The sequence below is a fragment of the Heptranchias perlo genome, chromosome 10 (assembly GCF_035084215.1).
Source record: "Heptranchias perlo isolate sHepPer1 chromosome 10, sHepPer1.hap1, whole genome shotgun sequence".
NCBI classification, from domain to species: Eukaryota; Metazoa; Chordata; class Chondrichthyes; order Hexanchiformes; family Hexanchidae; genus Heptranchias; species Heptranchias perlo.
This window is the reverse complement of record NC_090334.1, coordinates 76,207,182-76,223,813: the sequence shown is the minus strand read 5'-3', so window position 1 is coordinate 76,223,813 and position 16,632 is coordinate 76,207,182. Positions and strand designations below refer to the sequence as shown.

General features: G+C 45.3%; 1 protein-coding gene across 2 annotated transcripts in view; it reads right to left on the bottom strand.

Annotated features, from left to right (window-relative positions):
- The window catches only part of LOC137326704 (neurexin-3-like), a 1,580,588-nt gene that overhangs the window by 165,488 nt on the left and 1,398,468 nt on the right, over positions 1-16,632 (bottom strand). For both annotated transcript variants that reach the window (XM_067992033.1, XM_067992034.1), the window contains exon 14: positions 13,576-13,747. In XM_067992033.1, the coding sequence (XP_067848134.1) occupies positions 13,576-13,747 (172 nt within the window). The remainder of the gene's footprint in view (positions 1-13,575; positions 13,748-16,632) is intronic.

Below are 16,632 nucleotides of genomic sequence, written 5' to 3'. Positions count from 1 at the left end.
CACCCCAGTCCATCACCGGCATCTCCACATCATGACAGGAGAAAGAATGGGGAGAGCTGGTTGAGAAAGAACTGCAATGTCTTATGGGTTTTATCTTTTGCACTTTCGGTTTTATTTTAACAGCTTGGGATAACGTTACAGAGTTAAAGCTATTCCTTACGTAGAATCATAGAATCTTACAGCAAGAAGGAGGCTGTACCCGCACTTTTAAAGAGCTCTCCAATCAGTCCCACACCCCTGCTCTCTCCCCACAGCCCTGCAATTCTTTATCCTTTTCAAATATTTATCCAATTCCCTTTTGAAAGTTACTATTGAACCTGCTTCCACCGCCCTTTCAGGCAGTGCATTCCAGATCATAACAACTCGCTGCGTTAAAAAAAAAAAATTCTCCTCATCTCCCCCTTAGTTCTTTTGTCAATTATCTTAAATCTGTGCCCTCTGGTTACCGACCCTCTTGCTGGTGGAAACAGTTTCTCCTCCATCGAAACTTGTTGGAGTGTAATATTAGTGTTTATTTCAGTGCATAAGCAACAAACAAACAAAACCAAGCAACCTTAGGAGACAGAAGTTTCCATGGATCTGCAATAGTCCAAGATTTAATTACTTCCAAAACTGAAGTCCGTGGAGAGAAAGACTCCACCTCACTTGTAAGAATCTCAATTAGTGCTCGGGAAACAGAGAAGTGAAGACACAACGAGAAGGGAATTTTTTTTTTTTTGCGGAACTCTGTGACAATGAGACTCCCTTGGGGACTCCTTAGTGCCACTCACTCAGGCAGCCGAACCCGACTATGCATTGAGGATACTGGGATTTGCTGAATAGTTCACCATTATTCTCTGCGTATGTCAGTGCCTTTGAAAAAAAAAATTCTTACTAACTTGTAAGTCACACAAAGAAGAAAGTTAAGAGTATCACCTTGTCTCAATCGACAACTGAGTATACCATCCACAAGCTTTTAAAACCCAAGTTTGGAATTATCTAACCTACTTTTTGCTTTATTTCATTTTCTTCCCATTACTTGGTTTTCTACACCTTGGCCATTCAACATAATTTTCTCAATTAAATACTGGTTGTTGCAGTAGATTGGTTGTCCCTTTTATCTACCAATCTATAGGCTTTAAAAACCCAAGACAACACCTCTGACAGTGCAGCACTAATCATCTCATCTTCTCAACCTCGATGGAGTGTCCTACACTATCGACCTTGGTCCTTCCCTTAACGTCTCTTAGTAAAGAAAGAAGGACTTGCATTTATACAGCACTTTTCATGACCTTAAGACGTCCCAAAGTGCTATACAGCCATTGAGGCACTTTTATGAAGTGTCGTGACTGTTGTAACGTGGCAGCTAATTTGCACGCAGCAAAGTCCCACCAACAGTGATGTGATTATGACCAGATAATCTGTTGACTTGAGGGACAAATACTGTCCAAGACACCAGAGAGAAAAGTGTTGTATAAATGCACTCCCTCAGTACTGCACTAGAGTCAGCCTAGATTTTGTGCTCAAGTTTCTGGAGTGGGACTCAAACCCACACCCTTCTGACTCAGGGGTGAGACTGCCACCCACTGAGCTACAGCTGATGGATTCAAACTTTTGTTCCAGGTATTCATCCAGCCCTCCCTTCCCTAGTACAGCCACAAGAAAGGTAAAGACACCTGCACGTCGGGGTTAAGTCAAAGGTCAGATGATTGAAGTGCCCATCTCCCTTTCATTGGTCCAGGCCAGGAGTGTGGAAATTTCTGATGCACAGGGACAAATCTTTGGACGCGGAGCACTCGTTCACCATTATTGTCACCGAATTTTAATGACAAAATTACGCTGGAGAGAGGCACACAGCAGGTTCTTGGAAGAGGCTTACGATTCTCAGGGAGGCCATGAGGAGAGGAAAATCGTTGGAGAGGTAGAATCATACAGCACAGCAGGAGGCCATTCGGCCCATCGTGCCTGTGCATAGCCCCTGCAAATTTTTTCCTTTCAAGTATTTATCCAATTCCCTTTTGAAAGTTACTGTTGAATCTGCTTCCACCGCCCTTTCAGGCAGTGCATTCCAGATCATAACAACTCACTGCGTAAAATAATTTCTCGCCTCTGGTTCTTTTGCCAATTACCATAAATCTGTGCCCTCTGGTTACCGACCCTCCTGCCAGTGGAAACAGTTTCTCCTTATTTACTCTCTCAAAATTTTGAACGCCTCTATCAAATCTCCCCTTAACTTCCTCTGCTCCAAGGAGAACAATCCCAGCTTCTCCAATCAATGAGGTAGATCCTCATTCCAGAACATGACAGCACACTTGTCAATAATCTCCCTGCTCCCCATCCCTACCCACCACTCCGCCTGGACTGCATGGCTGAGGCCTGCAACCTGGCCGCCAATAGGCCGTGCGACCCTGACTTCAATGCTTCCCTTATGTAAACAGGCACAACCCTCAGCTGCATCTATGTGCCGTGCTCCCACAACCCGCTGAGCCAACCGCACACAACACACGTTAAGAAAGCAGTGTACTTTCTGTTGGTACCATGCAGCGGTGGGTTCTAAACAAAACAGCAATGTTTTATTCAAGTTCAATTCCCAGAGAACTTTGAACAGAGATTCTACCCCATGGCTAGCAGTGCGAGAGAAAAAAAAACCAGAGGCTTGTGTATCAAACTGGAAAAGATGAACAAAACGCAGCAAATAAATAAACATTTTGACATCTTGTATGAGGTTGCAGCAGAGCAATGTGGTTTTATTCCCCTCTGGACAGCACACAGAGAGTGAAGATGGCAGGTGCACTTCACAACTAGCCGCACTGATAATAACAGTGGGGCACCAAGGTCCTTTCTTTTTGCCCCACTCTCCCCAATTCAAGCTGCTACTCTTTCCTACCCTGAGAAATTAGGCTGTCCCCATCACCGGTTGAAGCTGCCAGACCCTCCCCACACCCTCTCAGTTAATGCTGGCACTCTCCTTCCTCCCACACACCAAACCAACGCTCCCAACCTCTCCCCATTTCCCCCAAAGTAGTGCTCCCAGCTCATACCCCTCTCCTTTCTTGATTAGCATCTTTTTTCTCTTTCCCTCTATTATCATCCATTTACTTCTCCAATTCATTTTTATCTTTCTGTCTCCCATTCACTACAATCCATTCTTTCCTCGTTTATCGTTATCCATTCTGCCCCTCTTTCATTGCCATCCACCAGCCCTCCCCTTCTATTTCCCCCAGGCATGCAAACCCTCTCCTTATCATGCATTATGCCCTCTTCCATCTCCTTATCATGCATTATGCCCTCTTCCATCTCCTTATCATGCATTATGCCCTCTTCCATCTCCTTATCATGCATTATGCCCTCTTCCATCTCCTTATCATGCATTATGCCCTCTTCCATCTCCTTATCATGCATTATGCCCTCTTCCATCTCCTTATCATGCATTATGCCCTCTACCATCTCCTTATCATGCATTATATCCTCTTCCATCTCCTTATCATGCATTATATCCTCTTCCATCTCCTTATCATGCATTATGCCCTCTTCCATCTCCTTATCATGCATTATGCCCTCTTCCAACTCCTTATCATGCATTATGCCCTCTTCCATCTCCTTATCATGCATTATATACTCTTCCAACTCCTTATCACGCATTATGCCCTCTTCCATCTCCTTATCATGCATTATGCTCTCTTCCATCTCCTTATCATGCATTATATCCTCTTCCAACTCCTTATCACGCATTATGCCCTCTTCCATCTCCTTATCATGCATTATGCCCTCTTCCATCTCCTTATCATGCATTATGCCCTCTTCCATCTCCTTATCATGCATTATGCCCTCTACCATCTCCTTATCATGCATTATATCCTCTTCCATCTCCTTATCATGCATTATATCCTCTTCCATCTCCTTATCATGCATTATATCCTCTTCCATCTCCTTATCATGCATTATATCCTCTTCCATCTCCTTATCATGCATTATATCCTCTTCCATCTCCTTATCATGCATTATGCCCTCTTCCAACTCCTTATCACGCATTATGCCCTCTTCCATCTCCTTATCATGCATTATGCCCTCTTCCATCTCCTTATCATGCATTATGCCCTCTTCCATCTCCTTATCATGCATTATGCCCTCTACCATCTCCTTATCATGCATTATATCCTCTTCCATCTCCTTATCATGCATTATATCCTCTTCCATCTCCTTATCATGCATTATATCCTCTTCCATCTCCTTATCATGCATTATGCCCTCTACCATCTCCTTATCATGCATTATATCCTCTTCCATCTCCTTATCATGCATTATGCCCTCTTCCATCTCCTTATCATGCATTATGCCCTCTTCCATCTCCTTATCATGCATTATGCCCTCTACCATCTCCTTATCATGCATTATATCCTCTTCCATCTCCTTATCATGCATTATGCTCTCTTCCAACTCCTTATCATGCATTATGCCCTCTACCATCTCATCATGCATTATATCCTCTACCATCTCCTTGCCATGCTTTACGCCCTCTTCCGTCTCCTTGCCATGCATTCTTTCCCCTCTCCTCTCTTTGCCACACATTCTGCCCCATCCCTTTCCTTTTGGAATGCATTCTTCTTCCTTCCCTCCCCTTGCCATGCCTCTCTCCCCTTGCGCTTTGCCCAAGTCCAGTAGCTAATACACCCGAAAGGTTGCTCTCCTCATCTTACTGACTCGTTAATGGATCTCAGCTTGCGTCCTCTTAAAAGGAGCCTTAAACTTGCTGTTGTGATGACAAGTTGGGTCAAAATCAAAGTGCAATATAATTGAAAAGCAGAGAAGTTATGTTAAACCTGTATAGAACTTTGGTTAGAATACACTTAAGAGTTCTGTGCACAGTTCTCTATATTACAAAAAGAATATAGAGGCACTGGTGAAGGTGCAAGGAAGATTTACTAGGATGATACCAGAACCGAGAGGTTATAACTATCAGGGAAGATTGAGCAGGCTAGGGCTCTTTTCTCTAGAAAATAGGGTGACCTAAAAGGGGTCTTTAAAATTATGAAGGGGTTTGATAGGGTAGAAGTGGAGAAGATGTTTCCACTTGTGGGGGAGTCAAAAATTAGAGGACATAAATATAAGATAGTCACTAATAAATCCAATAGGGAATTCAGGAGAAACTTCTTTACTCAAAGTGTGGTAAGAACGCGGAACTCACTACCACAAGGAATAGTTGAGGTGAATAACATAGATGCTTTTAAGGGGAAGCTAGATAAACACATGAGGGAGAAAGAAATAGAAGGATATGCAGATAGGGTTAGATGAGGTAAGGTGGGAGGAGGCTCTTGTGCAGCATAAGCACTTGCATAGACCAGTTGGGCCAAATGGCCTGTGAATGACATGCATTCTTAAGATGACAACTCAGTGTTTCAGGATGGTCAAATAAGATGCACGATAGGAAATGTGGGCAATTCTTCCCAGTTTGTTTATGTTTGACTGGAAGGAACAAGATTCTGAATTTTAGTAACAATTTGTTGAATTCAACAGTTGTCATTTTCTGTTCATGGGCACACAGTGCTGTAAGAAATTCTCCATCTTGAAAGACGCTGGGGTAGGGAGCACCGGGATTAAGGATCATGATAATGTTTTGTGACAACAGAGCATAATCCATAAATTTCACATACTCTATTGATGAAGAGTAATCTGCTTCGAAAATGGGCAATGTTTGAGTTTTGCAAAATAGTGCAATAAATGCCTCACTATTCCCAGCATGGGATTGCTTGTTAAAATTGCTTTGCATCTATAAAGCTTATAGTGGGAGATAAAACACACCTTCGAGCGTTTGTTGTATCCTATGCATGATATGATCCATCTGCACAATGTACAGCACTCCATAATTACAGCAGTGAAATGCTAGATTGATCCAAGCAGAATCAATTCTGATTAAATTACTTACAAGCAGAAACACTGTACTATCAGCCAGGAGTTTACCTATAAATAACACAGTGTCACACACAATGATACCTTCGGGCTGCTTGCAAACTGCATTGGAATTCACTCGTACATAAAACATTCTCACAGAATCGTCCATATTTGGGGTGGAGGGGTAAATAGACAACTTCCCAGCTTACTCCAACCTGAGTTACTATACATGCCTCGATCAAAACCACTACTAATGCACTGAGTGTGGCATCCCGATATAATAATCGATGTTATATCACAATCCCTGCTACATCCCCACAATTGTAAACCCTTTATAGCCCCAATGTAACAGGGTCACATGATTAGAGTTCCCATTATATCCATACAACCACAATCCCTGTAATCAATATACAGCCACTAAAACAAGGTCCCCTGACCATGTTCCCTTTTTATATTCCCTCTCCCATTCCCTGTTATATTCCCACTATCCCATTCCCTGTTATAGTCCCACTATCCCACTCCCTGTTTTATTCCCACTATCCCACTCCCTGTTATATTCCCTCTCCCACTCCCTGTTATATTCCCACTATCCCACTCCATGTTATATTCCCACTATCCCATTCCCTGTTATATTCCCACCAACCCAATCCCTGTTATATTCCCTCTCCCACTCCCTGTTATATTCCCTCTCCCACTCCCTGTTATATTCCCACTATCCCACTCCATGTTATATTCCCACTATCCCACTCCCTGTTATATTCCCTCTCCCACTCCCTGTTATATTCCCTCTCCCACTCCCTGTTATATTCCCACTATCCCACTCCATGTTATATTCCCACTATCCCACTCCCTGTTATATTCCCACCAACCCAATCCCTGTTATATTCCCTCTCCCAATCCCTATTATATTCCCACTAACCCACTCCCTGTTATATTCCCTCTCCCAATCCCTGTTATATTCCCACTATCCCCACTCCCTGTTATATTCCCACTAACCCATTCCCTGTTATATTCCCTCTCCCACTCCCTGTTATATTCCCACTATCCCACTCCCTGTTATATTCCCACTACCCCACTCTCTGTTATATTCCCACTATCCCACTCCATGTTATATTCCCATTATCCCACTCCCTGTTATATTCCCTCTCCCACTCCCTGTTATATTCCCACTATCCCACTCCATGTTATATTCCCATTATCCCACTCCCTGTTATATTCCCACCAACCCAATCCCTGTTATATTCCCGAAATCCCACTCCCTGTTATATTCCCACTATCCCATTCCCTGTTATATTCCCACTAACCCACTCTCTGTTATATTCCCACTATCCCACTCCATGTTATATTCCCATTATCCCACTCCCTGTTATATTCCCTCTCCCACTCCCTGTTATATTCCCACTATCCCACTCCATGTTATATTCCCATTATCCCACTCCCTGTTATATTCCCACCAACCCAATCCCTGTTATATTCCCGAAATCCCACTCCCTGTTATATTCCCACTATCCCATTCCCTGTTATATTCCCACTATCCCACTCCCTGTTATATTCCCACTATCCCACTCCCTGTTATATTCCCACTAACCCACTCCCTGTTATATTCCCACTAACCCACTCCCTGTTATATTCCCACTAACCCACTCCCTGTTATATTCCCTCTCCCACTCCCTGTTATATTCCCACTAACCCACTCCCTGTTATATTCCCACTATCCCACTCCTTGTTATATTCCCACTAACCCAATCCCTGTTATATTCCCTCTCCCACTCCCTGTTATATTCCCACTACCCCACTCTCTGTTATATTCCCACTATCCCACTCCATGTTATATTCCCTCTCCCACTCCCTGTTATATTCCCACTACCCCACTCTCTGTTATATTCCCACTATCCCACTCCATGTTATATTCCCTCTCCCACTCCCTGTTATATTCCCACTACCCCACTCTCTGTTATATTCCCACTATCCCACTCCATGTTATATTCCCTCTCCCACTCCCTGTTATATTCCCACTAACCCACTCCCTGTTATATTCCCACTACCCCACTCTCTGTTATATTCCCACTATCCCACTCCATGTTATATTCCCACTATCCCACTCCCTGTTATATTCCCACTATCCCACTCCCTGTTATATTCCCACTATCCCACTCTCTGTTATATTCCCACTATCCCACTCCCTGTTATATTCCCACTATCCCACTCCCTGTTATATTCCCACTATCCCACTCTCTGTTATATTCCCACTATCCCACTCCATGTTATATTCCCACTATCCCACTCCTAGTTTATAATTAGATTGGAGAGGTGGATGAAGAAAAGCGGGTTGGAGGAATGGGGGAACAGGGTGGGTAAATGTGATCGGAACTATTTACTCGTGTGGAGGGTTAACGCTGACACGGACTGGTTGGGGCGAATGGCCTGCGTCCTTGCTGTAACTTCTATGTATTTCTATGTCGGCAATGGAGCTCATTACTGCCAATGCCCATCCTATCCTCAGCCAACATGCACGCACACCCCTTCCAGCAGGGCTCACAGGATAGTGGTGTGGAGCAGTAATCCTGACTGAGTCTTCCCCTCCTCTCCCTACCTCAGGGGCTGCTGAGCAAATTGATATTGCCTCAATTACCGTCCTGAATCAGGACAGATGACTCGGCAGTGACTGAGAATTTAACTCGGGCCTTTCCGAGTCCGTCTGGCTCAGTACTATGCTTTACATGGAATTCACAGCACAGAAACAGGCCATTTGGCCCCTCTGGTCCATGCCGGAGTTTATGCTCCACACAAGCCTCCTCTGACCTTACTTCACCTAACTCTATCTGCATTCCCTTCTATTCCTTTCTTCCTCACGTGTTTATCTAGCTTCCCCTTAAATGCCCCTATGCTTTATCGCCTCAACTGCTCCATGTGGTAGCGAGTTCCACATTCTAACCACTCTCTGGGTGAAGAAGTTGGCGGGCAGGACATTGACATACTGAGGTCTGTAAGGAATGTGAGGAATGGCTGCAAGCGGAAGGAAGGAGCTAGCTGCTACGGTACAAAGACGGTTCCCTTCATGTCCCTTGGCGTTTCTTAATTAAGAAGACAATCACTGATTAAAGGGGTGTTGAGAGTTTAAACATTGCCAGAAAAGTTCCCTGATAGCCCAACGATTGTCAGTGCCTGTGCATGAGGTTTCAGATTTCTTCCAGAACATTCTAACATAATGGTGGCCGGTTGTCTTGCAAGGACAGATCAATATACTTTCAATATTCCACATGCAAACCTCATTTATACTCAGTCCTGGTCGAACAGCAACAAGGCTGGGTTCAGGATCCGCGACAATGTTAACTGGAAACAGGTATGCCAAGCCATGACATGTGATAACATGAGACACTTTAATTCCCCCAGAAACACTGTGGATTGGTTTGTGTCAAAATGTACCTGAAAGATGAATTAGTCTTCCTGAGGATCAAAGAACATGAGATAAAATTTCTTTTCATTTCGCCCTCCTCCCCCTGCCCCCGCTCCCCTTCAGTTTCCTGCCCCCTTCTCCCTCAGACATTGACTCCTGGCTGAGGTGGTGTTGCACAGTAAGTGATCGACCTCTGCCACCTCACCCAAGACACCGAGTGTCAATCTGACCTTCGGCTGAGTCAGCCCACCCAAAGTTCATACACACGCACTCGCCAGCAAGGGTCGGGAATGGCACCCCCCAACTCGCTCCCCCCCGCCCCCACCATCCCCCCCAACTCCATCCTCCGCAGCACTGAAGCTAATTCTAGTGTCACCCTCCTGCCTCCAAAGCTGAGATCAGATAACTCGACACAAACCCGGAAGGGAGGGGGCGGGGCGGGGTTGCGGGGGAGGGGGGGCTCAAGTCTGGTACCTTCACAGTCATCGTCGCCCAGTCCCACGCTGGATTTCACCAACTAAACCATCAGGGAGCTCCTGGAATACATCGCCAGCTGGGGTGATGGGTGCTGACTCTCTGGGTTCCTTCAAAGAGGGACTTGGACTAGTTCCTGACTGGGGGCAGAGATCGCATCATACAGAAGGTAAGTGTCTTGATAGATAACGCTTGGTCCATGCGATCTGCTGAACTGGATTCGATCGCCTGAGGGGGGGTGGGAGAGGAATTTTACAGAGTATTTTTTTTTCCCTTGTCGGCCCTGGGTTTTTTCCCTGTTTTTTTTTTTTTGCCTCTCCCAGGAGATTACATGGCTGCGGGAGTGGGTGGGGGGAGGGGGAGGGAAGAACTGTTTATCCATGATGGTCTGACCTTCATGATGGGTGGGGCAGGCTTGATGGATCAGCTGGTCTTTTCCTGCCCGTCAATTTTGTACGTTCGTAGGGGAGCTTCCAACAGAATTTATAAACCAAATTTGGACTAGCGCTGGCAACTCCTGGCTTATCGGGGTATGGTAACATGGAGACATGTCTTGGAGCAACCCTTATTCATAAATAGAATCAAATCCTTACAGGCAGAGGCTCAGCATCAGCTTAGCTTTGCAAGGCATAAATCTAGAAATGAATGTAAGAATGCATAATGCATTCATCCCAAATTACTCTGTGATTTTACACGGGACATCAAATACTGAAAATACAGGAGCTAGCGCCCCCCCCCATAAATATAGACCGGCAAGGTAGATTCAGACCCACACTTGCAGTTTCGAGGCTAATGTCGCACAACGCCAAATCAAGGCGGATAAAAATGGACATCCTTCCGATCTGCTCTGTCTTGCAACCGAATATTACTTCTTAAACCCCGAGCGATAATAATCCCTCCGTGTGCGACGTTTAACTGGTCGGTCGATGTTTTCCTTAAAAGTCACGAGGAAATTGATTTTCCAGCCCTCGGTGTTTCTGGCCTCATCGGGGGAATTAGCTAAGTGTGCCTGTTTGTGTGTTGGTGGGGGATGGGGGAGAGGGGAATTAATCTGATAAATACAACCAGCTGAAGTGGTAAGTTTGCTGTGTCGTGCTGGGTTTGAAGTGTTTGGAAAACCCTGTCCCTCATTTTGTTTACGAGTAAATAAATGCGGTGACAGAAACTGCACCCCGAAACGCTGAACGTGCCAGGTGTGAATGTTGTCATTGAGAAATTTCTTTTTGAGAAAAAAACACACGGTCTCTTGACGGCCTCTCCCTTCCCTCTCCCCCATCCTCAAACATATGAAAAAAAAAACACGGTCCCATCAGACGTTTTTTTTTTGCACGCAGTGCCCCTTTAAGAAGGCATCCAGTCCGTGCTGCGAGAGCAGCGGCTGGCACTGACGCACATTCTGTGCTATGGATGCAATCAGCAGCTTCCAGTTTCCCTGCGGGAGGCTTCCAGCAGCAGCGGGTGTTGAGGGTACTTGATTGTAGGGACACTCAGTCCTACTGAAAGGAGCTGAATGTGTCATTGTCATTTCTTTCTTGTATCACATAAATTATCCTCAGCAGTTCCTTTCGGCTTTTAAAAAAAGTGTGATCAGAAAGACTCGACTTAAAAGGGAGAAAGGACCTGCATTTATGTAGCGCCTTTCATGACCTCAGGATGTACCAAAGTGCTTTACAGCCAGTGAAGTACTTTTTGAAGTGTAGTTACTGTTGTAATGTTGGGAATCGCGGCAACCAATTTGTGCACAGCAAGATCCCACAACAGCAATGTGATAATGACCAGATAATCTGTTTTTAGTGATGTTGGCTGAGGGACAAATTTTATCCCAGGATATCGGTGAGAACTCCCCTGCTCTTATTTGAAATAGTGCCACGGGATCCTTTACGTCCACCTGAGAGGGCAGACGGGGCCTCAGTTTATTGTCTCATCCCGAAAGACGGCACCTCCAACAGTGCAGCGCTCCCTCTGTACAGCGCTGCGAGCTTGGATTATGTGCTCGAGTCTCTGGAGAGGGACCTGGACCCACGAGCTTCTGACATCAGAGGCGAGAGTGCTACCCACTGAGCCTAGGCTGACGCTCTTAACACTATGCTCTCATTTGGCTTCACCTCCTGTGGGATCGCACGATACAGAGCAGAAGAGTCGGAAGAGTGGTTTTGACATAGTGGGGCCTTCTTGGCTGCGGGCAGTCCTACACAAGGACGGAACTCGACCGATCGCACACCTTCATGCAGCTAGTGAGTGCAACCTTTACAGCGGTGGAACCCACATGCTGTTTACAATATTCTTTTTAAATGATCAAATTTAAAACTGCTGTTTTGCATCCATAGTGTGGAATGTGCTTACCACTGCACTTGAAACTTGTACCGACAATAAATGCCCTCTTAAAGGGATAGTGATTGTGTGGGAAGAATTTTTTTTTTGGCAAACCTTGCTTTAACTATAATCTCATTAACTATAAAAGTTAAGGAGGTTGATGGCACAAAATGAGAGACACCAACCCTTCACCTCTAGGGCCTGTGTTGAAATTCAGCCGGGACTGAGGGGATGAAAACCTCTTCGATCTGTGAGGGTCCTCGGTGAAATGTTAAATCAGTCTCAATGGGGTTCCTAGAGAGCGTGAACTGACAGTACAAAAACTGTCCCGAATCCAGCACTAAATTAGCTGATGTGGGAAATGGAAAAAAGGTCGCATTGGTGCTCTTTTGAGGTTGAAGCTGAGGTCGACGGCAGGTCTATTCTGCATCTAACTGCACTGCACTTGACCTTGGAGCTCTCAATGCTCAAACTTGGGTGCCCAAATGGAAAGTGCTCCATCTCCCAGCGATAACATACCTCACCTTGATGAGTGCGAAGGAAAAAGAAAAAAAATGAGACGACTTTTTCAAAATCATCAGCTGCTTGGTATTTTTTTTATTAAATCGTCATTTTTCCTCATCGTTTTAGATTGCTCCTATCTTCGCCTACCTCATGCCCGGCATCGTTTCCCAAACCAAGCTGTTACTGAGCCTCCTCTATTGGCTTATGAAGGGATGGGGGGCAAGAAGAACTGCATGAAGCTGATTTGCCTTACCCTACTTCTGAGGAAGCATGCCACCACTACCCAGTGTCAATCCAGATGGCCAGCCGACACCAAAAGCCCACTGCATGCTGAATCTGGCGGGGGCTTAGCTTTAAAATTAGAGCTAGGCCGTTCACAGGTGATGTCAGGAAGCACTTCTTCACACACAAAGGGTAGTGGAAATCTGGAACTCACTCCCCCAAAAAGCTGCTAAGGCTGAGGGTCAATTGAAAATGTCCAAACTGAGATTGAGAGCATTTTGTTAGGTGAGGGGTATTAAGGGTTATGGACCCAAGCCGGGTAGATGGATATAGATCAGCCATGATTAAATTGAATGGCGGAACAGACTTGAGGGGCTGAGTGGCCTAGTCCTGTTCCTATGTTCTTAATTCCAGGCTTAGGTGGCACATCTACCATGCCGGCAACAGTGCCACCATGTTAGTCAGTTGCTAAGGTGTAGATGGGCATATTCAGACCCTAACATGGATGATCTTCAGGAAATATCACAATTAGTTATTCTTTTTCAAGACAAAGTAGGCAGTTCAGGTTTTATTTAATTTAATTATTTACAACTGCCTTTCTTTTGCTGTTGGCATTTCCCCATCATGCCTCATGACTCAAGACCATTAAGCATTGGCACAGTTGGCCCTGGTCCTTCTAAATGTGACTTGGCATGCCTGTTATAACCTCACTGTTTAACAAAACAGTTGCAAAGTTTCCAATCTCTGGTCCTTTGCTTAGAGCAGTGTAAAGGATTGACGAAGAAATCAACACTCACCAGAAGGGCAGAATTCGTTAATGGCCCAGTTGTCCACCTGAAGGGTTGCGTTGCCGCCATTCCTGGTAAAACGCACCAAATGATAATTCCCATCATTCACCACATTGCTGGACTCCTTGATGACTATATCATCTGTTCCAACGTTGAAAACAACGCTAATCTTGCCTTGTTCCTGCAAAGTACAATGAGAATATTCTATTAGCCTGGCTTTTCACCGTTTCTCCTCTCTGTGAGGAATTAACTGATATTTTTATGTTACTGTTGTACTGCTTTAGGGTTCCAATTCATGAAGAGACCAACACTCAGCCTTTCCCCCCCACCAATAGATAGACGCACAGCTAGGTGACACACATTAGAGCGGGGTGGGGTGGGGGTGCGGGGGGCAGTGGAAGGCAAGGAAGAGGTGAGAGTCCAGCCAACTAAATTAATGGACAGGCATCTGTGGCTGACCAACCTTGAAAGCCAAGGTACGTTGTCCTCCAAAGCCACAGAAGACTTCACAACAAGCCCCTCAAGCTCAAGGCAGAAATTATTTTGCAGGAGCTACATCTTCAGCCCACTCAGGGATACCATGACTAGAGAGGCAGAATGTCAACCGAAGTGGATGGGAGGTTGGATTACAAAATGTCTTCTGTTGCTCCTTTTTTGCCATTCCAATTCCATCTGACATCATATCTCTTGCCTTCAACCATGCCTTTTACCAGCAGAGTAAGTTAAATTAAGCCCAATTCACACAGCGTGAGCGTTTTCTACTGCACAGGTATTACTCAAACTGAACCTGTTGGAGATTTGTTTTTGCCATAAATTGTACTGAAACTATACCTATAAGACTGTGTTACAAAATACTCATGCTGTATAAATCACCCCCGTTGTCAGAAGAAATAAAAGTGTCACTAGGTTATTTTAATCCACTCTTACACGTCCTAATTATAAATTTGATCCCATTTCAGACTGATATGAGGGTCAAGAGTAGGAGCCCTCAACAGAGATGCCCCTTCATCAGTAGCCCTCGACTGGCAGTGACACCGGAAGTCTGGAGAGAGTTGAATGAGAGCCATGTATCAGAGGAAACCAGGCAAAATGTTGAATGCCCAAATCAGTGGAAGAGTGGGTACGAGAGTACATTTATAGGCCTCGCATGAAGGCAGTGCGGATCAGGGAATCAGTGCTGCAAATGTTGGAGCCCCATCTCCAAACTGCTCCCCAGTGGGATGTGCAGAGTGTTGAAGTTATCTTAGGAATAGAGGACCCGAATAACAGCTAAACCTGATCCTGTGCTGGCTCTGTTATTTGGTGCCCTGATCAATGAAGAACTGAGCTTGTTAGTCTCAGCGGGTGAAATGGTTGCAGCCCCTCTACTATTGGCTGAAGTGCCGATGGGTCAGGGTTCCTGCTCCTGGTCATCTGTCTCCCGCTGTAACAGGTACACTTACGGATGTAAGGGAAAGGATAGGATTGGACCTGACTCTGACCGCCTGAGCTGTCTGCCAACACGTTATCTGGCTCGCTCATGAAGACTGGCACTGGGAGATAGGGGCGGGGGCGGGGGGAACATCTATGGAACCATATCCCAACACGCGTCCCACCTCCAAGATAGTGTTGCCATCTCTGATCGGGTGTATTCTTGGAGGTTTCATCACATGACCTCCCACCTCCAACTACCCCTCCCGCCATTGGTCCATCCCTCCAAGCTTCCCACGCCAATGTGAAAGGGAACAGGCTCTTTGAGGGGGTCATTTTTGCCTAACTGGGTGGGTGAGAAACCCACAGGATCGGGTGGGATGCTGATTTTACACCCCACCCAATATTACTCACCGTTGACTTCAATGGAGAGTAAATGCGGACGGGTTATAAAACCAGCATTCCACCCAGCTCCAATATTTTTTATCAGTAGTAAATGAAAGAGTTTAAAGAAAATGAAAAAAAAACACCATTTTTTCAATGTCCATGTGATTTTTCTCTCCGGGTTTTATAGAATCATAGAAAATTTACGGCACAGAAGGAGGCCATTCGGCCCATCGTGTCCGCACTGGCTGAAAATGAGCCACCCAGCCTAATCCCACTTTCCAGCACTTGGTCCGTAGCCTTGTAAGTCTCGGCACTTCAGGTGCACATCCAAGTACTTTTTAAATGAGTTGAGGGTTTCTGCCTCTACCACCCTTTCAGGCAGTGAGTTCCAGACCCCCACCACCCTCTGGGTGAAAAACGTTTTCCTCAGTTCCCCTCTAATCCTTCTACCAATCACTTTAAATCTATGCCCTCTGGTTGTTGACCTCTCTGCTAAGGGAAATAGGTCCTCCCTATCCACTCTATTGAGGCTCATCATAATTTTGTACACCTCAATTAAATCACCCCTCAGCCTCCTCTGTTCTAAGGAAAACAACCCCAGCCTATCCAATCTTTCCTCATAGTTAAAATTCTCCAGTTCTGGCAACACCCTCGTAAATCTCCTCTGTACCCTCTCTAGTGCAATCACATCTTTCCTGTAATGTGGTGACCAGAACTGCACGCAGTACTCAAGCTGTGGCCTAACTAGTGTTTTATACAGTTCCAGCATAACCTCCCTGCTCTTATATTCTATGCCTCGGCTAATAAAGGAAAGTATTCCATATGCCTTCTTAACCACCTTATCTACCTGTCCTGCTACCTTCAGGGATCTGTGGACGTGCACTCTAAGGTCCCTCACTTCCTCTACTCCTCTCAGTATCCTCCCATTTATTGTGTATTCCCTTGCCTTGTTTGCTCTCCCCAAATGCATTATCTCACACTTCTATGGATTGAATTCCATTTGCCACTTTTCTGCCCACCTGATTAGTCCATTGATATCTTCCTGCAGTCTACAGCTTTCCTCCTCATTATCAACCATATGGCCAACTTTTGTATCATCTGCAAACTTCTTGATCAAGCCCCCTACATTTAAGTCCAAATCATTAATATATACCACAAAAAGCAAGGGACCTTGTACTGAGCCCTGTGGAACCCCACTGGAAACAGCCTTCCAGTCACAAAAACACCCGTCGACCATTACCCTTTGCTTCCTGCCACTGAACCAATTTT